At 49.8% G+C, this 27731-nt stretch overlaps 2 protein-coding genes across 3 annotated transcripts in view; one reads left to right on the top strand and one right to left on the bottom strand.

Annotated features, from left to right (window-relative positions):
- Window positions 1–23342, top strand: part of LAMB3 (laminin, beta 3) — a 65741-nt gene extending 42399 nt beyond the window's left edge. Inside the window, exons 8-22 of the mRNA XM_006887944.1 lie at window positions 2137–2257; window positions 2935–3123; window positions 6290–6445; window positions 6849–7045; window positions 7375–7486; window positions 9541–9919; window positions 11442–11602; window positions 11683–11903; window positions 12194–12391; window positions 12878–13022; window positions 16751–16958; window positions 17361–17502; window positions 17904–18080; window positions 19345–19498; window positions 23206–23342. Of these exons, the coding sequence (XP_006888006.1) occupies window positions 2137–2257; window positions 2935–3123; window positions 6290–6445; window positions 6849–7045; window positions 7375–7486; window positions 9541–9919; window positions 11442–11602; window positions 11683–11903; window positions 12194–12391; window positions 12878–13022; window positions 16751–16958; window positions 17361–17502; window positions 17904–18080; window positions 19345–19498; window positions 23206–23342 (2697 nt within the window). The remainder of the gene's footprint in view (window positions 1–2136; window positions 2258–2934; window positions 3124–6289; window positions 6446–6848; window positions 7046–7374; window positions 7487–9540; window positions 9920–11441; window positions 11603–11682; window positions 11904–12193; window positions 12392–12877; window positions 13023–16750; window positions 16959–17360; window positions 17503–17903; window positions 18081–19344; window positions 19499–23205) is intronic.
- Window positions 23343–26428: 3086 nt separating this feature from the next.
- CAMK1G (calcium/calmodulin-dependent protein kinase IG) overlaps window positions 26429–27731 on the bottom strand; it is a 37792-nt gene continuing 36489 nt past the window's right edge. For both annotated transcript variants that reach the window (XM_006887942.1, XM_006887943.1), the window contains exons 11-12: window positions 27147–27571; window positions 26429–26557 (exon numbers count right to left, since the gene is read on the bottom strand). In XM_006887942.1, coding sequence (XP_006888004.1) covers window positions 26467–26557; window positions 27147–27571 — 516 coding nt within the window. In that variant the 3' untranslated portion in view covers window positions 26429–26466. The remainder of the gene's footprint in view (window positions 26558–27146; window positions 27572–27731) is intronic.

Raw genomic sequence — 27731 nt, 5'->3', positions numbered from 1 at the left:
AGTAAGTGTACAAATGTCCACTTTGGTCTCAGTTCTATATTCCTTGGGGTATATAACTAGCAGTGGAATAGCTAGGTCATGTAGGAGTTCTATGTTCAATTTTTCTAGAAAACGCCAAATTGCCTTCCAGAACGGTTTTTCACATTTCCACTGATAGTACATGAGTTATTATCTCTCCACATCCTCTCCATGTATACATCCAATACATACAAACACATATATATGTATAACACCACTCTAAAAATCTCTGGAGGTATACTCTGAAGCGTTAACACTTCTTTAAAAAACAACAACAAAATTCTTCTTTAAAAAAAAAAGTGATTACCCTGAGGCTGATCCCTCCCCGAGAGTAGTGTGGTGCGTTGGTTTGGTGGGACTGGCGCTGGGGCTCTGCAACAGTTCCAGCAGGGATTCTGAAGAGAAGCCTGGATTTCAATCTGTAGAATCAGGGTGACTGGTGCAGACTTGATGAAGGAGGTACCATTCTCAACTGTAGCTTAACAGGCAGGATTTTTTTTTTATGAACATGGAGAGAAGAGAATCTTAAGCAGAAGAGAAATCATTAGCAAAGGCCAAAATGAGGAAAAAGTCGACTTTATACAGGGAACAGCTCAAAGTCCTCTTTAGCTGGGCTCTTACTCTTACTACAGAGTAGAGAGGACAATGGCAAAATTTGGTGCATGTCCTTGAGTGCCAGGCCGAGGGTGTTGGACCTAATTAGAAGGCACTTAGCACACAATGGCTCTTCTATTTTTATACCTTAATGAGTCTAGTAACGATTCATTATAATAGTCTCATTAGCCAAACAAGTACACTTGTTGGAATATAAATCCCAAGGGACCCGCAAGCTTCTAGACTCACACAGTTTACCATCAGAGATGTCTGAACACCCTAGAGGCTTGGAGGCCTGAGAGTCCAGCCAGAGACCGCTTTATTATTCTTTACCATCATGTGGGAGAAAGAACACAGGATCCATAAAACATCTCAACACATAGATAAAGGAAGTCCACCACAGAAGGATAAATACTGTGTGAAACCACACTATAAAAAGTTAAAAGAAAAAAGAAACTCACAGAAAGAAAATTTTTCATAGTTACAAAGATAGAAGACCCTTGGAGGCAGTTAGCACACATCTTTACTAAAACACGGCTTTAACTCTTTTCTGTAGAATGGCTGGTGGATTCAAATCACTGACCTATTGGTTAGCTATGAGTAACCCATCATTGTTGAGTTCCATTGAATCAGAGCCAACCCATAGCTGACCCTCTAGTGGGTTTTCAGAGACAGTTAATCACACAGGAAGAGATTACCCATCCTTCTCCCACAGAGCAGCTGGTGGATTCGAACCGCATGCTTTTGGGACTGCAGTGCAGTTTCTTAACACTAGGCAACCAGAGCTCCCCATGGGTAACCAATATAACCTATGGGTTATAAATCCCAATACATAGTGCTTTATAAAGAAGAGGAAGGCCCTTAACAAGGTGGATTGATGGAGTGAGCAGTGAGTTTGGAAGATGAGGATGGTATAGAATAGGAAAGGTTCAGATCTATTGTTCATAGAGTCATTACGAGTCATACTTGATTAGAGTCACCTAACAACAACAGGACAGAAGGGGAAGCGATGGTAAATCTCTAGCAAGCAAGTTGTTGTTATGTGCCATCAAGTTGCTTGTGTCTCATAGTGACCCTATGTACAGCAGCCCTAAACCCTGCTCTATCCTGGGCCAATCTTTTTGTCTCTGACATACCTACCCCCATTACCCCAGTCACTCAGGGAATCAATCCATCTCATAATGGATCTTCCTCTCCTGCGCTGTCCCTCCACCCTCTCAAGCATGACTTCTCTCTCCAAGGACTGATCTCTCCTTGCAACATGTCCAAAATATGTCAGATGAAGCTTCAGAATCCTGCCTCCAAGGAGCAGCCTGGCTTCACCCTCTCCAGGACTTGTTTGTTCTGTTAGCAGTCCATGGTATATTCAATACTCTTCTCCAGCACTACAGCCCAAAGGCATTACTTCTCCTTCTATCCAAGGAACACACGACTAGAGGAGGGTCAGAGGGGGGTTGGTACTGCTCCATCCTTGGGACCACCCCTTTTTAATTGCCACTGATGACCAGTGACCCCTTTTCCTAGGTTCATGATGCTTGCATCTGCCAGCACAACACTGCTGGCCCCAATTGTGACCGCTGTGCACCCTTCTACAACAACCGGCCCTGGAGACCTGCAGATGACCAGGATCCCCACGAATGCCAAAGTACGAGTCTAGGGTCACCTCCTCCCCTGTGGTGACTTGGGGCAGATGCCAGGCCTTTTGGTCTTTGATAACCTCATCAGGGACATATCCATGCTATTTGAGCTCTCCTTCGGTGGGAAGGGAAAAGATCTGGAGGCATCTCCACTTTCCTCCTCCTTCTCTTCAGCTGGGCCTGCGACTGTCAGGCTCCTCCCCAGGCTGGGAGTCAGGTCTGAGTGCTCCTCTGTTCTGCCCTCTTACTGGTCCTGTAACCTTAAGTAGAAGTTCCTGGATGGTGCAGATGGTTAACATTCTTGACTGTACTGGGCTGATCACTGAAAGGCTGAAGGTTCAAGCTCACCAGCAGGCACCATGGAAGAAAGACCTGGTTATCTACTTTCCCAACAAGCATCCAATTAAAACTCCATAGAGCACAGTTCTACCCTGGTGCGTGTAGGGTTGCTATGAGTCAGTGTCAGCTTGACAGTAACTGGTTTGGGGTGGTTTTTTTTTTTTTTTTTTGGTTTAACTTTAATAAGTTACACCTGCCTCCCAGGGCTTCAGTTTCCCCACTTCCTTCCCTGAGTATACACCTTGCAGGGCAGCTCAGAAACCCTGGTGAGCTGTCATGAGAGCGCTTTACAAATGGCAGTGGTGCTGGTCAAATATATGCCTGATCCTGGACCTCTCCTTCTTAGGGTGTGACTGCAACGGGCACTCAGAGACCTGCCACTTCGACTCAGCCGTGTTTGCTGCCAGCCAGGGCACAAATGGTGGCGTGTGCGACAATTGCCGGGATCACACTGAGGGCAAGAACTGTGAGCGCTGTCAGCTGCACTATTTCCGGAACCGGCGACCTGGCGTTCCCATTCAGGAGACCTGTATCCGTGAGTAGGAGCGGTGGCCCAGGGTGTCCGCTGTCCCTCACCCCTGCCTGCACTGGGAACCACAGTCACCAGGTGACCCAGCCTGCACTGTTGGGTCCCAAAGGCTATCAGGAAGCGCAAAGGCTTGTGGTCAGGACCAGAGAGCAATTGTTTCAACCTAGCCGTGTTCTTCTAAACAAATCATTTAGCCTCCCGGAACTGCCACTCGGTCAGTCCATCAATACATGACCCTTGTATTAGTCTGTGCCAGAAAAAAAAAAAAAGAAAATACAAAACCGTTTACACCACCAAAGAGTACACAGATATTTGGTAATATCGAACAGAAAGAGGAGAAAAGCAGAGGGAGGAAAATGGCATGTCCCGAGCGAGCACCTCTCCTACACCAGATGGGTTTCCAGGGTAGGTTTGGGTAAAGAGAGCCAGGCAGGGCAGTGAAAGAACTTGCGTTTTTTAAATGAGAGAGAGAGTCAGGCCTTTTCTGATGCTCCCACTGGAGCGGAGCCAGAGGACGTCAGGTGACCTTCATGGTAAGGACTCTCTCACTGCTGTCAGTTCAGAAATGGATCACAGCACACCCTCCAGTGCACTTTCAGGCTGTAAATTGCACTCGAAGAGATTGCCCACCTCTCTCCTGAGGAGCTGTTGGTGGATTTGAAGTCCCACCTTTGGGTAATCAGTGCAGCTCCCTGCATCATCAGTGCCGCTATCAGTGTCTCCTAGCGGGAACTGGCAGGGGCAATAACTAGGCCTCTCCATGAGCAAGATGGAAGGGGGTGAGGAGCAACTTTGCTACCTGTCAGCCAGTTCCGTGATCTGTTGTCCACCAGTCCCTCCCATCCTGCCTACCCTCCATTCTGCAGATGCCTGGAGGATGGCTACACGAATCTGACAGCGATGCTAGTGCCAAACTTTGGTGAGCTTCCTAAGACCACGAGGGAAAATCCCGCTGTGTATATAGCTGATCAAGTCCTGCACAGCGGGCCAGCTGGTCCTGTAGCCTCATCCTAATGTTCTTCCTTAGAGGACTCTACGTGCTGGTGGCAGCTCCCTCTGCCCTGCACATGCCACACCGTTATGTATGCAGTGTGACTGACACCACCAGGCAGTCCTCCATCCTCTCTTCCTCCTCACATGTCCACCCGGCAGCCTCCTGCTTATCTTTCCAATTGTCTATTTCTTATTTTCTGTTTTCTCCAACACTGAGACTCTTTGGTTTTATTATCTTTATTTCCTTATTACTTTTTAACGTTATTTAAGAATAATATTTATTTTTATTTACTATTTCAAATCTTTAGTTAATAATAATTTTGTTATTATTTATATTTATTATTATCTTTATTTCTAAGATATTATTATATCTTCTCTACCCCAGTCAGAACAAAACACCACAAAACCAAAACATGACAAAAAACTGCTAAAGAAAAGTTTGACGTGAACATATGACTATAGTGTAATGGAACACTCAAGAGTCACTGGACATGTCCTCAAGAGTTAATGAATTCATATGGGAGAAAGACAATGGGACTGAATCAATGTAATGGGGACCCTCATAATCAGAGGAAACCTTTTGGATGAAGGAAAAGTCTTAGGACTTGAAAGGCATAAAAGAGGTTTCAAAATGGGGGTAATGGGACCACATCATGTTGGTATGATTTGTCTGTGGGAAGAGTGAGCTAAGCCTGGTTTTGAACCCTTTTTCTACCACTTGTTATGTGCCATTGAGTTGCCTATGACTCATAGTGACGCTATAGCTCTGAAGCCTACACTATCCCGAGCCAGTCTCACTGTCTCTGACACACCTACCCTGGTCCCTGGTGACCCCAGTCACTGTGTCACTCCATCTCACCCAGGGTCTTCCTCTCCAGTGCTGACCCTCCACCCTTCCAAGCATGATGTCCTTCTCCAAGGACTGGCAACATGCCCCAAAATATGCGAGATGGGGCTCTTTAAGGTCTGATTCTTAGTTTTTTCATTTGTACAATGGGGATAGTAAAATCCAACTTTCAGAGTTATCAGTGTAATCCAATCCCAGTGCTGCGGAGCGGATTCTCCCTCAGGGTGACCCCACACCAGGCCTCTGAGACTTTGCACCTTTATGGGAGGATCCTGCCCATCTCCCTCCCACAGAGTGACTGGTGAGTTGAAACTTCCGATAAGCACTACGACACTTAGTTAATACGCCACCATGGCTCCTTAGGGTTACCACTAGAGTTATCATCAGTTAGGTTTTATCAACAGAATTAAATGCAGTAGTACTCAGCTCAGTGCTTAGCACATGCAGTTGTTCTGTACCATCGATTCAGAACCCGTAGCTGACCCTCCCTCGAGTTTTCAGGGGCAGTTAATTGCATGGGAGGAGATTGTTCGTCTTTCTCTTGAGGAGCAGGTGCTTTTGTGTCTGGGATTACAGTGCAGCTTCTTACCACTGGGTCACCAGCGCTCCCTAACAACAATGACATTCTTAGCACATAGTGGTTGCTAAATAAATGATGGCACTCAAAAGTGTATCTATAGTACCTAACACGTGCTGAGCACTAGTCCATTCGTTCCTCAGAAGGAGTCTATGAGGACTGTATTGTTCTTATGCTTATTTTTTTTATTTTTCTACTAGTTTATTTACAAAATTCAAATACAAATTTGAACAAATTCTTTCAATTTCTCTCACCCCCCCCCATCAAATTGTACAACCCAATGATTAATTCCCCCAACCCCCTGCACATCCACATCCCTTTGCTTCCAGCCTCTCCCACCCCTCCTGGATCCTTATACTCATTCCATGAGAACAGCCCAAATGTCCAACCACAAACGAATGGATTGAGGAAATTATGGTACATTCACACAATGGAATACTATGCAGCATGGCATGCAGGAACAATAACTTTGTAAATTATTACCTAACTTGGGAGGAACTGGAGAGCATTATGCTGAGTGAACTAATTTAGTCCCCACAGGGATAAATATTGTATAAGACTATTCTTGTCCTTATCCTTGTTGTTCCTTCAGATGAGGAAACTGAGGCACAGGGGGTTAAGTAAAGGTAAACTGTTAGGATGCGGTAGAGTAAAAAGTTGAACTCCGGTGTTCTGACTCCTAGAACCAGCGCTTAACCAATTAATGTGTTGGGGTTTCTTCTTTTCCTTACTTCGGTGCTGCTTTTGTCTCTCAGCCTGTGAGTGTGACCCGGATGGGGCAGTGCCAGGGGCCCCCTGCGACCCAGTGAGCGGGCAGTGTGTGTGCAAGGAGCACGTTCAAGGAGAGCGCTGTGACCTGTGCAAGCCAGGCTTCACCGGACTCACCTACACCAACCCGCAGGGCTGCCACCGTGAGTAGGGGTGAAACTGGTCAAGTGGCTTGGGGCACTGTGCATGGGGACCACCAGGCACATCTCTTGTCTTGCTTGGCACGCTCTCAACAGGAGAAAGCATCTAAAACGGTTATGTGGTGTGGAGGGTGAGCCTAGTGTTTACCTGGAGGTTCAACCTCTCTCCTTTTCACCCAGTGCCAGGTGCTGTGCCATTGATCTCCAGCAGGTGGCAGCATGGGCCCAGGTTGGACCTAGTCAGGGAGGGCTAACGAAGGCAGGCAGCCTCGGTCTGGTGGGAAAGCTCAGTGGCCTGCAAACCAGCCATGTTATCTGGAGGGAATGACCCTACCCAGCTCTTTCCCCAGGTTGGAAGACTCCTCGTTTTTGTGGGGCACCCCCTCAGCAGTTTTTCCTCCTGCAGGCTGTGACTGTAACATCCTGGGGTGCCGGCGGGACATGCCATGTGATGAAGAAACTGGACGCTGCCTATGTCTGCCCAATGTGGTGGGCCCCAAGTGTGACCAGTGTGCACCCTACCACTGGAAGCTGGCCAGCGGCCGGGGCTGCGAGCCGTGTGCCTGCGACCCACGCAACTCCCTCAGCCCCCAGTGCAACCAGGTGCTACATGCAGGGCAGTTGGGGGGGGGTGTCTGGAGGGAAGGGGTCCTCCTACCATCACCCCTATCTCCACTACACTGCACTTCTGGGATTTTTTCAGAGTCAGAGAAGATCATCAAATGTCCCCTCATTCTGGCTCTCAGCTTTGACGATACCCTCTTTGATTCACGCCTGTCCCTGCTGGGACGTATGCAGGGTGCACCGGCTCTGTGGTCATTGGGGGCTGGCCTCTGTCTGCTGACCAGGGATTGGGGGCTCAGTCCGCAGCAGCAGGCAAGGAGGAGTTTCTAAGAGCAGCTCCCTGATCGCACAACCCTGTCCTCCCGCAGTTCACAGGGCAGTGCTCCTGTCGGGAAGGATTCGGAGGTCTGAAGTGCAACACAGCAGCCCTCCGTCAGTGTCCAGACCAGATGTATGGAGAAGTGGGCGCCGGGTGCAGAGGTGGGTGCTGACAGCGGGAAGTGTGGGAGGAGGAACACAGGGAGCCCGTATGAACATGAGTGGTCATGCATGTCGTGTCTATGTGGCCATGTGCGCATATGTGTGGTTTGTGTTATCTGTGTGGTCATGTATGGACATGCATGGTAATGCATGTGTGCTCATATATATATGCATGTGCATGAATGTGTATGACATATATGTTCATATATTAATATGCATAACCATGTGCGGAAAAACATGGCCATGTATGACAGTCATCGTCATGTATGGTTATGCGTGATCACATAGATATGCATAGTTACAGATGAGTATGCATAATATGTGTGGTCCTGTAGAGATGCGTGTGGTCATATATGTTAGGTGTGGTCAAGTGTAGATGTGTGGTCATGTAAGGCTATGTGTGGTCATGCATGATACCTGGTCATGCATGATACATGATATATGATAATGTATGGTGTGTGTGGTCATACATGATATATACATCCATGCATTTTAAGTATGATCATGTGTGGATATGTGTGCTCACCTAAGATGTGTGTGATCATGTATTACGTATGTGACCATATATGATATGTGTGGTCATGTGTGATGATGTATGGTGATCTGTATGATATATGGTCATGTATGGTATGTGTGATGAGGGCGGGCAGCCTCTGAGCACTGCCCGTGGCTGAGCTCCATGCCCAGCTAGTCTGGTGTCCTCCCAGCTCCTTGGACAGGAAAAGCCAAGTTGCCCCATAGTAGGTGGCTACTTCCCCCTGTGTCCCTGAGAAAGGGTGCTTTCTAGAAGCATCTGCAGGGCAGTTGCAGGAGGAAGAAGATGGCTTCTGTCTTCATAAGTGGAAGAAGTGAATCCTGGGAGGAAAGGCGTGAGTTTCCCAGAGAGTCAGTCTGAGGCAATAAGAGAGAGCAGGACTCAGGGTCGCAAACCTGCATCTGACCTCAGCCCAGCCCTGCCTTGCTCAGTGACAGCGGGAGGGCCACTCCTCTGTTTGGCCTCAGCTTCCTCCTCTGTGGAAAGAGAGCTGCCATTCCTGACCTCTGGTTGCCTCAGTTACCTCATCTGTGGAAATGGGAAAAGCAAAACTGTGAACTCATAAAGGGAGTGGCTGGCTGGTGCATACGGATAACATACTGCACTACTGTGAAGTGGTTAAGTTCAAGTTCACTCAACAGCCTCTTGAAAGAAAGGCCTGGTGACCGACTTTCAAAAACTTAGCTGTTGGAAACCCGGTGGAGCACATTCGACTCTGACATGACCTGGGCTGGTGTGAGTCACAGCCACTCAGCGGCAGCAACTTTTGTTTGTTTGGACTTAGAGAGTGGCAGTGAAGACCAAAAGTGAGTGTGTGTGTGTGTGTGTGTGTGTGTGTGTGTGTGTGTGTGTGGCTTAAATGCACGTTGTTGATGTTGTTGTGTGCTGTTGAGTCAGACCCGACCCACAGCTGACTGTCCAGCAGATTTTCAGAGGCAGTTAATCACACCGGAGGAGACTGCCCATCTTTCTCTCGTGTAGCAGCTAGTGGATTCAAACTGTGTGCCTTCGGGATTGTAGCTCAGTTCCTTACCACTCGGCCACCAGACCTCCCTTAGATGCACACACCCAGAGACACAAAACCCCCCAGAGTAAAACCTGTTGCTAAGTCAGCAGACGTGAGCTCTTTAGGGCTTCTTGGCGTCATCCTCCAACTGGTCTCTGTCTTTTTCTCATGGCCGTTGAGTCAGAACTGACTCAGAGCTGACCCTCCAGCAGGTTTTCTGAGGCTGAGAATCATGTGGGAGGGAATTGCCCACTTTTCAAATAGCCAGAGAGCAGTGCAGCTCCCTATGTACTGCCTCACCAGAGCCCCCTAGTGGAGAAAGAATTTTTTGTGCCCCCCAGAGATGCCTGGCACACGGGAGGCACAAAGTCGGCATATGCTTCTGTCATTGTTGTTTCAATGATTGTTACCTAGGCCTCGGAGTTGTGTAGGAGGACCCTGGGCCAGACCTCTTCATACACCTTCTGTGTACCTGACACTCAACCTCTGACCGTCCTTTCTTCCTGACCCTAGCCTGTGACTGTGACTTCAGGGGAACTGAGGGCCCTGGCTGTGACAAGACCTCGGGCCGCTGTCTCTGCCGTCCGGGCTTGACTGGGCCCCGCTGTGACCAGTGCCAGCGAGGCTACTGCGATCGCTACCCGGTGTGTGTGGCCTGCCACCCTTGCTTCCAGGACTATGACGCAGACCTCCGGGAACAGGCCCAGCGCCTCAGCGGCCTCCGCAATGCCACTGCCAGCCTGCAGCCTGGGCTGGGCCTGGGGGACCGAGGCCTGGCCTCCCGCATGCTGGACACAAAGAGCAAGATTGATCAGATCCGAGCCATTCTCAGCAGCGCCTCAGCCACAGAGCAGGAAGTGGCCCAGGTGTCCAGTGCCATCTTCTCCATCAGGTGACTCCCTCTTGATTCTGCTTCGTGGCCTTCCACCAGGGCACGTGTTCCCTTCTCACACGTGTGTGGCCTTTTACTGCTCCCAAGGCCTTGTCTCGTATGCATTCTCTCTGGTTTCACCCCAGTCTTGTCATGTTAACGCAGCACTTGTTAGTACCTCCCTTTTGCAGATGAGGAAACAGAACAAGGGGTGACATGACAGTGTCCTGTCCACAGAGGGTCAGAGCCAGTGACAAGGACCCCATCTTACATCTTCCCGAGCACACACACTACCTGTCAAGAGCATCAGCTTTGGATTAGTCACCCGGTGGAGGGCATCAGAGAGGCAGGGGCTCTAAAAATAAATTCTGTTTGCCTTTGGAATGGAAGAGTTCCCACCCACATCCCCTCCCACCAGCAGAGGCCACCGTGGTGCTGAGCTTTGGTTCTGGAAGATACTATATTTAGTTTGCTTTCCCAGCGCTGGCTGGCTGCGGGTGCACAGAGCTGTCCAGGTGTGTGATTGGCAGCAGGGAAGAGGCAGCCTGAGGAGAATGATAACTGAGGTGCCGAGTGACACCACGGTTACTCATGGGTGCTCAGGAGCTGACTTTTGGAGGTTCTGATGGAGCTTTTAAAGAAGCTAGAGCATTGGGATCTATTCATTCCCTCACTGCACACTTTTTTTGAGCATCTATTATGAGTCAAACGATGCACTGGATGTTAAGCACTTAAAATTAATATGATACAGTCTTCTCCCTCAAAAAGGGTCCCACTGGGGAGGCAGACAGTGACTCTAATGTGACACTCACTGCCTTCGAGTTGGTTCTGACACATAACGACTTCTGGGTTTCTGAGTCTGTAAGAAAGAGATTGCCCCTTTTACTCCCACGGAGCTGCGAGTAGGTTTGAACCGCTGCCCCTTTGGCTAGCATCCCGATTCCTTATGTATTACACTACTAGCATGTAATGTAATACATATTACAAAAGACGGCAGTTACCTCTCCTACAGAGAGGCTGCCCTGAAGGCTTCTTGAGGGAGGTGCTGGCTGACCTAAGTTGCAGGAGTTGAGTTGGCCCCTCACAGCCATCGCTATTCTGAACCTACATGTGGGGAGGCAGTCCCAGGCCTGAGCAAAGCTATGAAGTGCGAGGTTGAGAGTTCAAGGCAAGGGAAGGGAGCGCCAGTGCCAGGTGGGGTTGCAAAGGGCGTGGAAGAGAGAGGAATCTCCGCCTTCTCTTTGGTCTGGAACCCTCCTGGGGTGGAGATGATGGTGGCAGCAGCTCTGAGGCTTGGAGCTGAGCAGATGTGGCCTCCAGGGCAGAGCTGGTGACTGAGCAACTCCCCTTTGGAGGGAGCAGGGAGACAGGCCCAACCACTGCCCAGGATCATATTCAGCCTATAGTTTCTCTGTCTGTAGTCTTAGCGGGATAGTTCTGTCCTCCCCCCTTTTTCCTGCTTAGCCCTGGTTTCCTCAAGAGAATGAAGGCTGGCCCTAAGGGAGGAACTTCTGTTTGAGTGAAAACCCCTCTCCCTTCTCAGGCGGAATCTCCAGGGCCTGCAGCTGGAACTGCCGCTAGAGGCGGACACTCTGTCACTCCAGGGGGACCTGGAGAACCTGGGCCGAAGCTTCAATCATCTCCTCGTTCTGTACCAGAGCAAGAGGCAGCAGTTTGAGAAGATAAGCAGTGCTGACCCTTCAGGTGAGGCGGGCCTTCCCTGCTCCTCTCAGCCCTGTCCATCCCGCCGCTGGGCCGCTCAGCCCCTTTCCCTCTTCCCACAGGTGCTTTCCGGATGCTGACCGCAGCCTACCAGCGCTCATCTCAGGCGGCCCGGCAGGTCTCTGACAGCTCCCGCCTGCTGCTGCAGCTCAGGGACAGCCGGAGAGAGGCCGAACAGCTGGAGAGGCAGGGGGCAGGAGGCGGAGGTGCCAGCGGCCCCCAGCTCGCAGCCTTGAGGCAGGAGATGGCTTCCTTCCCTGACCTTACACCTGCCATCAACAAGGTGGGCTCTGGAGTCTCACTGCCCAGAGACACTCCCCCGCCCCAAGCTTGACCCATGTCACAGCTACTGCCACACATTTCCTAGCAGGGCAACTCCCACCCGCAGTGAGAATACACACCACTCCTCTGCCCATGCCCACCCTTGTGCCCCTAAGGGTGTGCTCTCTGGTTGCCAAGGAAACACATTTGTAATGCCCAGTTGCCATGGAGATGTCTAGTTGGTTGTTTTCTGGGTGTGATTGTTGAGGAGCCTTGGGGTGCCTTTTAGACAGTCCTCCTCTCTCTCCATAGCTTTGTGGCAGCTCCAGGCAGACGTCTTGCACCCCAGGAGCATGCGCTGGTGAGCTGTGTCCCCGTGACAATGCCACAGACTGTGGCTCCCGCTGCACAGGTGCACTGGCCAGGGCTGGAGGAGCCTTCCGGACAGCGGGGCAAGTGGCCAAGCAGCTCCAGGGCTTCAACACCCAGTTCCAGCAGACCCGGCAAATGGTAGGTGCTGTGAAGATGGGTGGAAAGTCTCGGGAGGTAGAGGAGATAGAACCCACTGAAGGATTTCAAGTTCTGATAGAGTTTTGGTAAGGTGGTGCCCTGTTAGGCCAAAGGCAGACAGTGAATCCTCTAGCTGCTTCTGGGAAGAAAGATGGGCAGTTTCCTCCTGTGCAATTTCCAGCTTCTGAAAACCCCCTTGAGGATCAGCTCTGAGTTGGTTTCTACTCAACAGCAATCAGTGAGTTTTTGGGATTAACACCCAAAGGTGTTAGGCAACTGACTCAAAGCCCTATTTTAACTGAGAGTTTGCAGCTCATTTGTATTGGGCTTTTCTGTGACAGACACACCATTTTTTCTAGGGTCAAACTGTATTCATTACAGATACTTCCTAGGCAGGCCTTCGGGTAGAGAGTGGCTCCTGGAAGCCTTGGGTGCTACTCTGGGGCTTCCTGGGGGTAACCATCCTGACCCCTAGTGTGTCCACAGATCAGAGCCGCTGAGGAAGCCGCCCTGCAGATCCAAACAGATGCTCAGCGCCTAGAGACCCAGGTGAGCACCAGCCGCTCCCGGATGGAGGAAGACATCAGACGCACCCGGAGCCTCATCCAGCAGGTCCGGGACTTCCTCACAGGTGAGCCTGGGCTCTATCCTGCCCACTCTTATGTTGGGGTCTGGCCAGCCTGTCATCCTCACATCCAGCTACTCAGTCGCTATCTTGCTCTGGTCCTTCATTTCTTGACTCTCGTGTAGCTGTTCTGAGCTGCCATCCAGTCCTGGTCAGGACCACTGCTGTGGACTTCTACTGAACCCCTCATCTCCACTCCTGCTCTCTTACAAGCCATTCTCCACATAATAACCTCAAACAGCTTTTGCCAGCATAAATTGGATTGTATACCTTTCTGTCTTAAAACCGCTGAAGAGTAGCTTTATCTTTTTATCTAAAAATTTGAATTCCTTATCTTGTCCTCCATATCTGGCCTCTGTCCACCTCCTGCACGTGTCCTTGATCTCCTCCCTGTTTCCTTTTTCTCTGAATTTTGAACATGCCAACCTCGTGATTTTGACATGCTATTTCCCCACCTGGCGTGCTCTCCCCAAGGCTACTGCTTCACCTCTCAAAAAAATTTCAAAAGACTGACATTCTATGAAATGCTTTCTCTAGCCATTACGGAATGACATGAGAAATTACTAGCAGAAGGAAAAACAGAAATTTTATTATACCATAGGGATTAAATAACACACTATCAAACAATCAACAGGTCAAGGAAAAATTCAAGAGAGAAATTGGAAAAAAAAAAAAAAGACCACCACCAAAAACTTAAAGTTGAACAAAAGTGAAAATGTATGCCTAACTCTCGAGATGCAGCAAAGACAGCACTGGAGGTAAATTTATAGCAATAAAAAGCCTACACTGAAAGAGAAGAGAGATGGTAAGTCAGTAGCCTAACTCTCCAACTTATGAGATTAATAAAAGAAGCAGAAGACAGGAAATAACAAAGCTCAGAGTCTAAATCTACTGCTGTTGAGTCTATTCTAACATACAGATCCTGTAGGACAGAGTAGAACTCCCTGTAGAATTTCCAGGTTGTCCGTCTTTACAGACAGAGATTGCTATGTCTTCCTCTTGTAGAGTGACTGGCAGGTTTGAACCACTGACCGAATGGTGAACAGCTGAGTACTTAACCACTGTGCCAGCAAGGTGGAAAGAAATGAATGTCGTGTGCCCAGGGAAGCCTTTCTTGACCACCCTATCTGTTCATCTTCTTCCTTCCCCTTCCCCTTCACTGCCTCTTACTGCATTACGGCATGGCTTATGCTACAAAGAGCCTGGGTGGCACAGTGAGAGCTCAGCTGCTCACTGAAAGACTACAAGTTCTAATCCACCTGGTGGCTCCACAGGAGAAGTACGAATAGTCTGCTTCTGGAAAGACTACAGCCCAGAAAACACATGGTCTTATTGTTCTGCTCAGTCACAAGGGGTCACTACTATGAGTCAAAATCAGTTCAGTGGCCCCTCGCAACACTCAGGCTACACGGTTATAGAATTCACTGTCTGCTGTTTATCACTTCAAACTAGTGTCCTGTCTGTCACTTCACTAGACTGTAAACTCCAGGAGGGCAGGGATCATTGTTGCCTTGTCAGCACCTCAGTGAGCTCTGGTGGTGTGTCTTGTTGGGAGTTACCCTGCTAACCCAAAGGCCACACCTCTCAGTGGTTCAAATCCATCTGTGACTCTCAGGAGAAAGATGGTGGGCGCCTCGCATGCGATTTACAGCCTCCATAATCCATAGGAGCATCAGCTATTGATTGATTCTGCCTTGATAGATTTGAGCAGACTACCAGCCTGAAAAAAGGCACCTGACGCTTCTTGAGCAAAAGAACGGCCCTCTCGCCTGTTGTCCCGGGAGTTAGAAAGCACTGGGTAATGGAAAGAGCCCCTGATTTAGGTCTCAGGAGACCTGTGTGACTTGGGTCGGTGCCTTCTCCCTCAGCTTCCTCTTGCCTCTGAAAGTCAGGACGATAGTATTTCACAAGTTGATTCTGGGAATCAAATAACTGATGTAAAATGTGTTTTGAAAAATTAAAAGTGCCTTAGGAATGTGAGTTGATATTATTAGATTCCAAGTTCCTGCCAGGAAATTTGCTTGGCTGGGAGCCCAGTTAATATAAGCTGAGGGCTTGGTGTACCCACAGTTACTCTTCTTGCTACTATGAAGGTACCTTTGCCCCAGATGGTCTGGAGCCCCTCCTGAGTGCTGGCGGCAAGTCAGAGAGAGACAGGAAAGGTGCACGTCGTCCTGTGACTGGCCCAAGATCATGTGGGGTCAGGCCTCCTGAGAGGTCCACATTGGAGGAGCAGGGCATCTAGGGGACACGAATGGTGCACAGCCGACATGGATCAGACATGGATTGAGTCAGCCCAGTGCGGTCCGGTGACCACCTGCCCTGGACGAGCCTCAGTGGGGACCTGGCCTCCGTGGATAGGACCAGAGTTGGAAGTCTCTTTTCTAGGTTACAGCCAAGGCAGTGAGTGACTGAGCAGCGGGTCACGTTCTGTCCTTCAGGCATAATTATGTCTCATTCAGATCAAGTCCTGTGATGTAGGCAGAGACACAGAAGCAGCCGAGCCTGAGATGGGGCTGGCACGGGGGAAGGGCTGTGTCTAGGAGGGGGGGACCTGGACCTGAAAGGATTGTCACACTCACAGTAACTGTGTGAGTTCTAGAGTCCTGTTCTGTGAGGGGCTGGGTACCAGGTCCTGATGACAGGCCAGGTCACACCAGGGAGGAAGGAGGCATTGACTTTCTCAGTTCCTCAATGTCCTTGATAAAATAAGAAGGCTGATTGCTATCAAGTGGATTCCACCTCACGGTGACCCCTTACCCCAACCTGTGTGTCAGAAGAGTATAACTATGCCCTGTCGGCTTTTCTTTCTTCCTGAGATGCTGATGGCATGATCTGTTTGTACTCCCAGGGACTCTAGCTCTGCCCTTGCTTTCGGACACAAGTTTGGCCCCTAAAACTCTTGGTAATAGATTATTTCATCAGCTTCTTTCAGGTTAGAGGTAGACAGTCCCATTGCACAGATCAGGAAACTGAGCTCAGACTTGCCCCAGGTTGCTTGAGCAGGAAAGGTGAAAGTTGAATCCAGAATCCTTTCAGTCATTCATTCCCTCCACAAATACTGCGTGCCTCTGAGTGCCAGGGCACGTGCTTGGAGCTGAGGACAACACAAAGTCCTTGTCCCCATGTAACTTGCCTTCTAGGAGGGAAGAGACAAGGGAGCAGATCAATGAGTTGACAAGTGCCAGGAGGAAGCTGGCCCTGGCCTGCGGAGGAAGAGTGCCACGTAAAAATTGCAGTGCTAGATTGAGTGGCCATCAAAGGGGTCACTGAGCAAAGACCTGATTCCATTTTTCCACCTTTATAAAAAGTGAGCATACGGCCCCCAGGAAGGGCGTGTGCATGGAGTCTCATTTCCAGGGAAGCAGCTCTCAGTTCCTGGCCATTCTCCTTAATTTAGGACCGATTATGCATATACTTCAGCATTGTTTCGCACCAGCTGCCTGGCACCACCTCCTCCCTCCAGCCTGCAGCTTCCTGTGGCTCCAGACACTTAGGTGCCACAGCTGTGCTGATATTCTCCTCATACACCATGGGGTTCAGGACCGTCACCTGCCCACATTGTCCCCCAGCATCCTCACGGTACAGGGCCGGAGGCTGCCTGAGGGAAGTGGCAGTTCCTTGGGGCACAGGGAGTAAGGACCACCATCTGCCCCTTCCATGGGACTCTTCTACTTGGACCTTTAAAGAGATGGGGTGGGTTCTCCCAAATCTCAAGGCCATCTGTCTTCCAGACCCTGTCACTGATGCAGCCACCATCCAGGAAGTCAGTGAAGCCGTGCTGGCCCTGTGGCTGCCCACAGACTCTGCTACGGTCCTACGGAAGATGAACGAGATCCAGGCCATTGCGGCCAGGCTCCCCAACGTGGACCTGGTGCTGGCCCAGACCCAACAGGACATTGCTCGGGCCCGCAGGCTACAAGCTGAGGCTGAGAAGGCCAGGTACAGCCCGGGCCCTGAACTTCTCTCCTGCCTGGGCTCAGGCTGGTTTTTTGTTCCCCAACCCTGTTTCTGGGAGCAGGAGAAGAGCCTTGGCATATCAGAGGGCACAAAGGACTTGGCGGGGCAGGCCGGTATTTATTGTGGTTGGTTGTTCCTGTGGTTGTTTACATCATGCACAGGTTCTAAGTTAATCTTTGCACGCATGGCCCTACCTTCCCTATTGGAACTTTGCCCTAAGTGGTTTTGTATGTAACACCCACATTTGTTGTTTGAGGGTGTTGTAGCTACTGAGTTAGTGTTCCCTTGCCTGTTCGCCTCGGCCTGGTGAGGGAGGAGACCCACACACTGACTCGCTTGTCTGCTCCTCTGCCCACGCCTTGCCCTTCACTCCCTGTGTCCTAGGTCCCGTGCCCATACCGTAGAGGGCCAGGTGGAGGACGTGGTGGGGAACCTGCGGCAGGGGACCGTGGCCCTGCAGGAGGCTCAGGACACCATGCAGGGCACCAGCCGCTCCCTTCGGCTGATCCAGGAGAGGGTCGATGAGGTGAGGTGAAGCAGTTCCTTCTCCCCTGCCCCTGTTCCCCCCATATCTGGGGAACGAACAGCCAGATATAGGTCAGGGTATAGAAAGTGTCAGAAACAGAATGATGGAAACTGGACTGGAGGCCGTGAAGAAGGAGGGGGACAAGCGTGGGCGTGACTTTGAGGTGTTGACTTTTCTGGTCTGTATCTAGCATGCAGAAGCTGGGGTTGGACTCTGAGCCCCAGTGGGGTCCTCTGAGTGGGAAGGGGAGGAGGCCTGGGTGCCAGTGGGACAGAGGACTGGGAAGAGGGCCATCTGTGATTTGCAGGTGGGAGAGAATCTTGTTGCCCAATGAGTCAGAGAGGTAAGCGGGGAGTCAAAGGCCCCCTACAAGCCCCGTCCACTTCCCTGTCTTTCCATAGGTTCAGCAGGTACTTGGACCAACAGCAAAGCTGGTGACGGGCATGATGGGGCAGCTGAGTGGCTTCCAGGCACGGATAGCGGAACTCCGCCGCCAGGCTGAGCAGCAGCGGACACAGGCGGGGCAGGCCCAGCAGCTCGCTGAGGGCGCCAGCAAGCAGGCATTGAGTGCCCAGGAGGTACAGGGCGTGGTGGAATAAGGGTGGTGCAGAGAAAGAGAGCCCCGGGGGGTCCAGAGCCAGGGAGGGCTGATACACGATGGTCAGAAGCAACTAGAAAAGAACAAGAAGGGGTCTCACATAGAACCCAACTTGAAAGTTTTAAATTCTCCCCTGCCGTCCAGTGGCTGCCTTCAGTATAGCAGTTTCAGGGATGCTGCAGGTGATCTTGGCCCGTACCTCTTTTACAGAGGAGGCGCTGACTTGTCTAGGAGATCAAAGCTTATCTACAAGGTCTCTAGAACTTGTTACTTGGTACAGGAACTCAGGCTCTGTCTTGGTTCTCCAGAACAGATATAAGGACTTTACTGAGCCTGCCCAGGGCCCCAGCACTATAGGAAACAGACCAAAGAGCAGTCCTGCATGCCTCAGGCCATTTACTTTCCCCAGAGCCTTGGCCCTTATAGTTCCCGCAGTGGCCTTGCTGCCAAGTGTGCTGTTAAGTGACATCTTTGGATTTGACCTTGTGCTGGAAGTGAAGTGGGTAAAATGATGGGAGGAAAGGAAACACAAGAAGTTGAAGTAAAAGTCTATAGCCTAAGGGTTTTATGGGCAAAACAAATCTATGAGGAGATAATAAGCAGTGGTTGCTGAGTTGGCGCTTCTTAACAATGACCTGTCATGTGTGAGAGAAGAGCTGTGTTCGAGAGAGTTTTCAATGGCCAATTTTGTGTTTGTTTTTTAATCTAGTAGAGTTTTTTAACTATTTTTAAATTTGTTTTTTAACTGGCTTACTTACAAAGTTCATATATGTTGTTTTTCACCCCGGATCTTTCTCCTTTCCTTTACCCATCCCTCTTTCCACCCTTCAAATCATGCGATCCTATGATTAACCATTCTGCCCTCTGTCCATCCTTCACCCCTCTGGTCCCCTCTCTCCCTTAGGTCCTCATACTCATTCCACAATAATAGTCTTATGCAGTATTTGTCCTTATGGAACCGAGTTAGTTCACTCAGCATAATGCTCTCCAGTCCCTCCCATCAATGGATGACTTTTTTTAAAAATAGATCATCCGTTTGTTTTTTTTTCTCTTTTCTTTTTTATTCACCAGGCTTTTCTAGGTGGGATCAAACATCCAACCTTCTTCTTAGCAGATGATGTTTCCATTGTCTTTAGGGAGTATTAGGAAGCAACATCTCATTGTTGGGTGATAACAAGTGTTTAGAGCCTGGGTCTTTGGTACTTTGGTTGATGCGAATGACGACACGTTCTGCCTTTTTCCAGGGCTTTGAGAGAGTAAAGCAGAAGTATGCGGAGCTGAAGGACCGGCTGGGTCGGAGCCCCTTGCTGGGGGAGCAGGGCAGCCGGATTCAGAGTGTCAAGACAGAGGCCGAGAAGCTGTTTGGGGAGACCGTAGAGATGATGGACAGGATGAAAGGTGAGAGGGGCATTGAGCGGCTTGGATTGTAGGACATAACTGAAGGCTAGTCCTGGTCAGTGTTACTGAGGCCCACTGCTCATGGAGTGAGATTAGTCAGGATTTAGTGGGCTCATAAATCTGAGGATCAAAGGAAGGCTGTGGGGGATGCCCAAGACTTGGCCCTCCCCTCAGGGAGTTGGTAATCCACATGGCATCATGGTTTTAATTTCTTGCAAGGTGCATGAAACTTTATTTCATAGAAAAAGGCAACCTGAAACAGGGACCTGAATACTAAGAGCTCTAGATACTCAGAGGAGAAAGGGTTTCTTTTGCTGAAGAATGTTCAGTGAAAGTAATGTTCCCCAAAGATCAGACTAGAGATGGACACTGAAGAAAGTACAGGTCTGGGAGGGACTGAGAGAATGAGAAGGGGCATGAAGATAGGATGGCTGGAAAGAACAAGGCCTGCCCTGAGGAAGGGGTCAGGGCTCACTCTCGAGAAAGCAGGGTTTGTGAGGAGGGGGACTGTGGAAGAGGTAGAGTCTGTGTAGACATGGCTGGCTCTGTGGCCAAGAGGGGAAAACCTTCTGTTGTGAGTCAAATCCAACTCATAGCGACCCTCCATCAGTTTCTCAAGGTTGTAAATCTTCACTGGAGAAGACTGCGCAGATTTCTCCTTTGGAGTAGCTTGGAGATTTGACCAACACGTAGCGTATTGTGCCACTGGACTTCTTTGCCAGGAGAGCAGACCTAATTCTAGCTGCAGTGGGGAACCATTGAAGGCTTCTCTATCAAATATCCTAAAGAGTGATGGGGTTCACTTAGAAGGGGGCCAGGGACCTCCAGGAGCCAAAGTCACAGCTCCAAGATATGATGAGGGGATCACTGGACTAGTGTCTCTGGTGAATACCACAGAGTGTCTGAATTTCAGTAAAATTTAATCACAAAAATCTCGTTGGGTATCCAGGTGGACACCCTGGAGAAGGGTGGGTTGATGGATGAGTTGAGCAGATGTGAGGCTATGACTGACCACATTGAAGGGCAAAGCCAGAAGAGCTGACCTCAAGGAAGGAGCCCAAGGTCTCTGCTTGTCATTGCCTTTTCCATTAACCCTTACCATGAAGATAAAGAAGGTGCATGTTAAGTGTATAGTGTGTGGGTGATCCATAGCTAATTCAAACTTATTTAATTCAATAGTCAGTAGGCCTATTGTTCTAAGGGAATCGCAAAAGTCTAACAGGATGTCCGGAAACAAACTGGATAAAATTAAATAAGAAGAAAAGAGAACTCATAGGTGTGGTCTGGGCCTGAATTTATGAGCACACTGCAGGAGAGGTCTGACCTCTCATTGACTAATGCTGCTGCAAATTCTTCCTCACCGGTAAATGGTGAGCTAACATGAGCTCTTATCCACCTGAAGAAGACCCTGACATTTTAGTAACTGTGAATTCGATGTAAGCTAGCAGTGGCTTGCTATTGCCAAAAGAGCTAATCAAAAGTTATTGTTGTTGTTAAGTGCTGTCAAGTCATAGGCGACTCATAACGACCCTATCAACAAAAGACCTGAACAATTATATAACTTTTATAGTTTCTCCAAGTTCATAGAGTTTCTGGAGGCAAACTCTTTCGAAAGTGGTTGCCACTCATGTTTCTAAGCTTGCTTTAAAAAGTAAGCAGCCAAAATGAAATGAAGTACAGCTCAGGGATGATAGTAAATAAATTAGCAACTGTTATGACATACACCCACCACCCAGAAAAGGCTTAGATCGTGGCAAGGGGCACCTATTAGTTTGCATGAATTTATCTTTAATTGCTAGATTTTGGGGAGAATCACTGATATGTGAGCCATGAAGAGGAGATAGCAGCGATGGAAGCATTTTAGTATTTTACTAGATATGTCCTGGAAAGAATGCGGCCAGAGTGCTCCTTGGAGGCAAGGATCACGAAGCTACAGCTTTCATACTTTGGACATGGAGCAAGATGAGGCTTGGAAAGGGACATCATGCTTGGGAAGATGGAGGGTCAGAGAAGGACAGGATGGCCCCCAATGAGATGGATTAACACTGTGACTTCAGCAACGGACTCAAGTGTCACAGAGATGATGATGATGGCACAGGAAAGAGCAGGCTTCAGGTTGGCTGTTCATAGAGTCACTATGAGTCGTACTTGACTCAACAACACCTAACAACAACAGGTCAACATGAGATGATGATGATGATGATGATGGCACAGAATAGGACAGGGTTCAGATCTGTTGTTCATAGGGTCAGTATGAGTCATACTTGACTCAGTGCCACCTAGTAACAACAACAAAACAGAGATACTGAGATGAAGGGTTTTGCCAATAATATCTCTCAGCATTAGGGAACCCTGATGGCTTAGTGACAAGAAACTGCTTTCACCCAAAGGTCCATAGTTCAAATCTTCCAGCTGTTCCATGGGAGAAAGATGAGCAAACAACTCCCACGGGATTTGCTGCCTCTGTAAATTGGCTACAGGGTCAGCAGCTCGAGGGGACACAACAGCAAGAACAGTTCCACATGAAGGTGCCACAGTGGCCCAGTGTGTATCTTGTTAGGCTGCCAACAACTGTCCAAATTCACCAGCTGCTCCTCCATAAGAGGAAGGTGGGCAGTTTCATCCCATAAAGGTTTACAGCTTTGGAAACCCACTGGTGTGTTGTCATGAGTCGGAATTGACTTGATGGCAGTGGGTGAGGTCCATGTAGATAGATGTCTGCAGACTGACCGGCAGCCCAGTCATAACCTCGCCACACTTGATACGCTGTCTCCTGGGAAATGGTGTTCAAGTGGTCTCCACTGTCTCTACCAAAGAGAGATTGACAAACCTGCCCACGTCAAGGGAGAGTGACCAGGCTATCATGAAATCGGAAGTTACATCATACCACAGATAGATGGAGGAGTCAAGGCTGTTGAACCAGGAGAGGGCACAGCCTCTAAACTGTGAAGGGTTGACATGGGAACAGAGCAGATATATCCTTGCACCTCCTGAAATGAGGCAATTGGGTGAAAGCAAGAAGTGGTTGGATTTTAGCTTAAAGAGAAAAAGGGATATTAAACAATTAGAGCTGCCTCAAGTTGGAACCTTGTGAGGCAGAGTGTTCTCTCCCTACTCCTGAGATGTTTAAGCTGAGCCTGGTTCTAAGCCCTCATGGAAGTGAAGGGGGTTTGCCCACCCAGAATGACATGAAGAATGGAATGGACTACCATGTCATTTTGAAGTCCTTCAAGTCCTCCAAGCATGAATGAGTGGTGACACACATAGAGGGGGGAGACTTGACTGGAGTGACATTTTGGGACTGGAAGCAGGAGCGAGTTCTAGTCATGGGCCAGTTCTTTTGTTGGGTGTCCAACAAGGGATTGGTGGAAGATTGGCGGCTGCCTGGCTCTAGTAGCCGTGTGCCCAGAAGCCTCAGTCTAGAGCAACTGGGAGAAGCTAGAACAGTGGAGAGCAGGAGGGATAAGGGATTATGGATGGTTAAGGCCTCCTGAGTCTGGCCCCTATTGCATCAGATGGGACGAGAGGAGAGCCAAGGGGCTGGAGAGACCATCTTGCATGGAGCTCTGGTCATTAGTTTACAGTCCAGTCAGTCCTAGATATGATTTCTCCAAACATGTAGCCTTGAGGCAGGAGGAGAAGGGAGGGTTGAGTCACAGGTTGTCTCATCAGCTCTCCACCTACCCTCTTACCCCCTCTGTCCCCAGACATGGAGTCAGAACTGCTTCGGGGAAGACAGGCCATCATCCTTCGCTCCGCTGACCTGAGCGGTCTGGAGAGACACGTGGAAGAGATCCGGGACCACATCAACCAGCGAGTGTTCTACTACGCCACCTGCAAGTGAAATGTCACGGCTCTAGCTTCACTTCTTGGACCTCTTTGTTTTTGGAGGGAAAACACTTTTTTCTCAACCTCAATCCCAGCCTGGGCTGTCATCCCTGGGCTGCAACTGAGCCAGAATGGATGGGACAAGTCCATTGGAGGGACAGAGGTGGAAGGGGCCCTGCTATTGAGACTGGGAGGATGCTAAGGGGAGGAAGCTGACTGGGCAATGTCCCTTTACCTTTCCTCTTCCCTCATCCTTCTCTGAGAGTGATTCCCGGACTAGCACGAAAACATAACCACCACATAATGTAGAAATGAAAAGTCAAATAAAACATTTTTTTTTTAAAGAGCCTGGAAGCTCAATGAAAAGAAAAAGTCTTTGTCTTCATAAAGTAAGTTTATTTTTCTTTTTTCAATTTTGTTTATTAAGTAAACTTTTGTCCATTGTTTCTGCCTCCAGCAGGCTTCCAGCACCTCCTCTGTTGGAGGCTAAGGGATGACAACTTCTGATCTGATTTACCCATCACCCAGACTTAGGTTTGCTCAGAGGTGGACCTGTTTGGTCTAAGACCTGATGAATTTGGTCTTTTGGGATCTGAAATACAAGAGGAAGTTTCTACCTTCTCTTTGAGGGAGCTCTGATGACCTAGTGGGTAAAGAGTTAGGCATCCAACCCCCAGTGGCATGTAGTTCAAATCCACCAGTTACTCCTTGGGGAAAAAAGATTGCATGCAATTTACAGCCTCTGAAAACCCAATGGACAGTCAACAATGAGTAGGATCCAACTCGATGGCACACAGTCTAACAACCATCTCATTTACAGGTGAGGGTAGAAAGACAGGCAATGTCTGTATTAATGCAACTTCCTGGAAAGAGCATCTTTCATAGAGTCTAGTCCACAGCCAGTCTACTCTCGAGACAATGCGGCCTCAAGATGGGAGTAGAGAGAGGAGTGAACACCATTGATTCACTGGACTGACAGGGCTAACACTAGACTCTGTGTCTTTAGATATCTCACGGAGACAGGGCTAAGACTAGACTCTGTATTTAGGGAACTCGAGGAAACAGGGCTAATACTAGACTCTGCATCTTTAGAGAACTCAAGGAGACAGGGCTAAGACTAGACTCTGTCTTGTGGGTACTTAAGAAGGTCTAAATAGATTTGTGTTTGGAAGGATACATGCAATGGAAGTTGTATGTCAACCATGTCCCAGGCACTGTGCATTTTTGTCCACTTTCACTGTTAATGATATAACCAATTTAGTGTAAAAGAGCTCCAGTGACACAGTGGTTAAAGTACTGTTCTGCTAACCAAAAGGGCAGGGGTTCAAAGTCACCTGCTGCTCCATTGGAGTGGCAGTCTATAAGGAGTTACAGCCTAAGGAACAGTACTGAGCAGTTCTAGTCCATTCTACTGGGTCACTATGAGCGGGAATCGATTGCTGAGGTGGGTTTGGTTTTTATTTACTGAGCACTGTGTTAGGCACATCACCTATGTTATCTCATGCTGAAGGTAGCACAGTTATTCCCACATGAAGAGTGAGGCACAGTAGGAGCTCTGGTGGCCTATTGGCAAGACGCTTCATTGCAATTCTGAAGGCACAAGGTTCAAATCCACCAGCTGCTCCACAGGAGGATGGGCAATCTACTCCTGTACAATTAACTACCTCTGAAAACGCACCAGAGGGTCACCTAGGGTTGAATCTGACTCTATGGTACACAACACCAACTTACTTAAAGTCACAGATTGGGCAGGGCAGGCAGGGCAGAGCCTGGAACTCAGGTTCACCCAGGTGTGCCATCGAAAGAATGGGTTGGAGCCAGATGGCCTGGGCTCCCACCAAACCTGCCCCCAAGGAGTTGTAGTGACTGAGGAGTGACTGAGTCTACGGGCACTGTAACTTGTAGGTGTCCTACTTAACAGCACTCATTGGATGTCCCTCGGCTATCACTGCCCATTTCTCCTTGACCTCAAACTCCCTGTACGCTCCAGAACGCCACGCAGACTCCCAAGTCCTGGGGCTGTTCTGACTTTGCAAAGAACCAAACAAAGGCTGGTAGAGAAAAATATGTCCATTTTATTGAGTACAACACTTGAGCATGAAGCTGGAGTGGATGGAGGACTGTGAAGACTGGCGAGAGACAAGAGGGTGTGCCTGGCTTTCAGGGAGAGATGGAAGCAGAGGCAGGATGGGAATGATGGCTGAAAAGAGTCAGTTTTGATTTTTTGCTCTGTTGGGTGTGTCTGAAGGGTGTTGGGTCAGGATATACTTTCTTACAGTATCTCTGTGAGGATTTCTTTCCATTTCACCTCAGAGGGTGTGAGGTTGCATCTAGATTGGGGCTGGAAGGCAGTTCAGGTGGAAGTGTGCTGGGGATTCGGCTGGCTGGTGTCACAGTGGGCAGAAGCTGGTCCTGGGGTTCAGGATGAGAACTTGGAGAGCCTTCAGGCCACCCCGGGAGCTGCCAGCATTCATGCAGATGGACATGCAGCTATGTCACCAGGCCCTTTCTAGCCGTGAAGATGGGGCTGTGAAGGCAGGGTGTGAGTGCACAGAGCGGGGAGCTGCATGGATGCTCCGTATGGCTTTGCTTGGAGGAAATGACAGCCTGGCCAGCCCATAAAGCTTTTTATGACAAATAACACAGACCTGGCGAGAGCTATCTAGGCACACTGCACAGAGCCACGGCACGTAGGGTCGGGGGCGCAGAGCAGATAGGTCAGGGAGACCCAGGGGCTTGTGAACGCCACACCTCCTGCCCACAGCTTCCGTGAGGCCTCATGCCGGGGTTCACTCTGGGGGCACCTCACAGGGTCTGCCCATGGTGGCTGCAGTCTGGTTCTCTGACCAGGAAACGCTCTTGCCAGGCCCTGCTCTGCTTGCTCCCCCACTGTCCTGCGGCAGGGCTGGTGCCAGGTTGCAAGGGTCAGAGAAGAATCGAACATCTCTCCTGCAAAGGGAAGGGTTGCAGGATAAGGGTGGGGCAGCTAGCTCTGTCTGCCCTCCACCCCGGGAGACCTCTTATTGAATTTAGGATGGGGCTGTCCTTCTGAGACAGGTGCTCTCCCCAGAACCCCCTATGATGGCCATTCTAATTCCCTCACCTGAAAATTATAGTGACACAGGCGGAGGCTCCAGGGATCACATGATGAGACACACTCCGGTCTGCCCCGCCCGGCAGTGGGAGCTGCCGCTGGTTTTCACTGGCACCATGACCTCTGATTTGAAATGCCTGTGACGGAGAGGAAGCAGCGGCTTTAACGCTTTCAGGAAGGCAGCCGAGCCGAGTGTGTGTGCGTGTGTGTGTGTGTGTGTGTGTGTGTGTGTGTGTGTCCCCATCTGTGATAGTTCTCTGTGTCTGTGGCACCATCTCCGTTCTACTTTACTGAGATTCACAAAGTATAAGACCCTGCAGAAAAGACCACCAAGACAGAGAGGTCCCAGATAACCCAGGACTCTAGTGCTCACCCCTCACATATATACCGGGAACTTTACCCTTTGCAGTGAGCCCACATAAGCTCTGTCGCTTCATTGAACTTCCGTGTGGCCACTTGAGTGGAAGCTAACCGACCCATTTTAGAGCCGAGTGAAATAGAAACAGGGATTCACCGCCTTGCTGATGGCACATAGCCAGTGAGTAGCAGCCACCGTGTTGGGAGCATGTCCCTTGATCCTTGCTTCAAAGCTTCCCCTTCCCTCCCTACACAAGGGCTTTTTAGGCGAGAAAGGCCTTTTGGTAACTTGTTCAAGTATCATCGTGTGAATTGTTTCAGACTCAGGTTGAGCTGGGCTGGGCTTGGATTTTGCCTGAGGATACGTACTGTTTTTTGTTAGATTTTCTGAAGAGAGTGGGCTCAGAGCAGTAGGAGGACTTCCCTTTGCTCCCGAGGCTCAGACAGCTGGAGCAGCAGCCACAGGGCCCCGTGGCCAGGGGTCCCGGCTGCATAGGCACCAGGCTGCTGCTGATGCGGAGGGAGCCGTTGATAAGGCAGTTGAGGGACCTGCCTCCGGGGACAGAGGGACAGGGAGTGTGCTGGCAGGGCAGCCGGGTCAGGGCTGGGAGGGCCGCGCTCTGGTCCAGGGCAGGTGCCTCGGTGATGGTGATCTCGGGGGAGCTGGGTCTGGAGACTTCTAAGACTTGAGTGACAGGAGGCCTGTCCTCCACCTCTGGGCAGGTCCCCGGGCTGTGCAGATTCATGTGCAGCTTCTTCATGTGATGCACCACGGCGGCTGCATTGAAGGCTTGCTAAGAAAACACAACACCAAACACTTGACCTGCCCATCCTTGGAGGCCCACAGGGCTCAAGTCCTCTGGTTGCCCCCTTAAACCCACCACTCTGCCCACTTCTTATTGCAGAGAGGGCCCCAGGGATCACCAGTGTCTACTGGGGTCTAGTCCACAGGGA

The sequence above is a fragment of the Elephantulus edwardii genome, unplaced genomic scaffold, assembly GCF_000299155.1.
Source record: "Elephantulus edwardii isolate Elephantulus edwardi_28Jun2011 unplaced genomic scaffold, EleEdw1.0 scaffold00063, whole genome shotgun sequence".
NCBI classification, from domain to species: domain Eukaryota; kingdom Metazoa; phylum Chordata; class Mammalia; order Macroscelidea; family Macroscelididae; genus Elephantulus; species Elephantulus edwardii.
The sequence above is the reverse complement of the archived record's forward strand: the minus strand, read 5'-3'. Positions and strand labels throughout refer to the sequence as shown.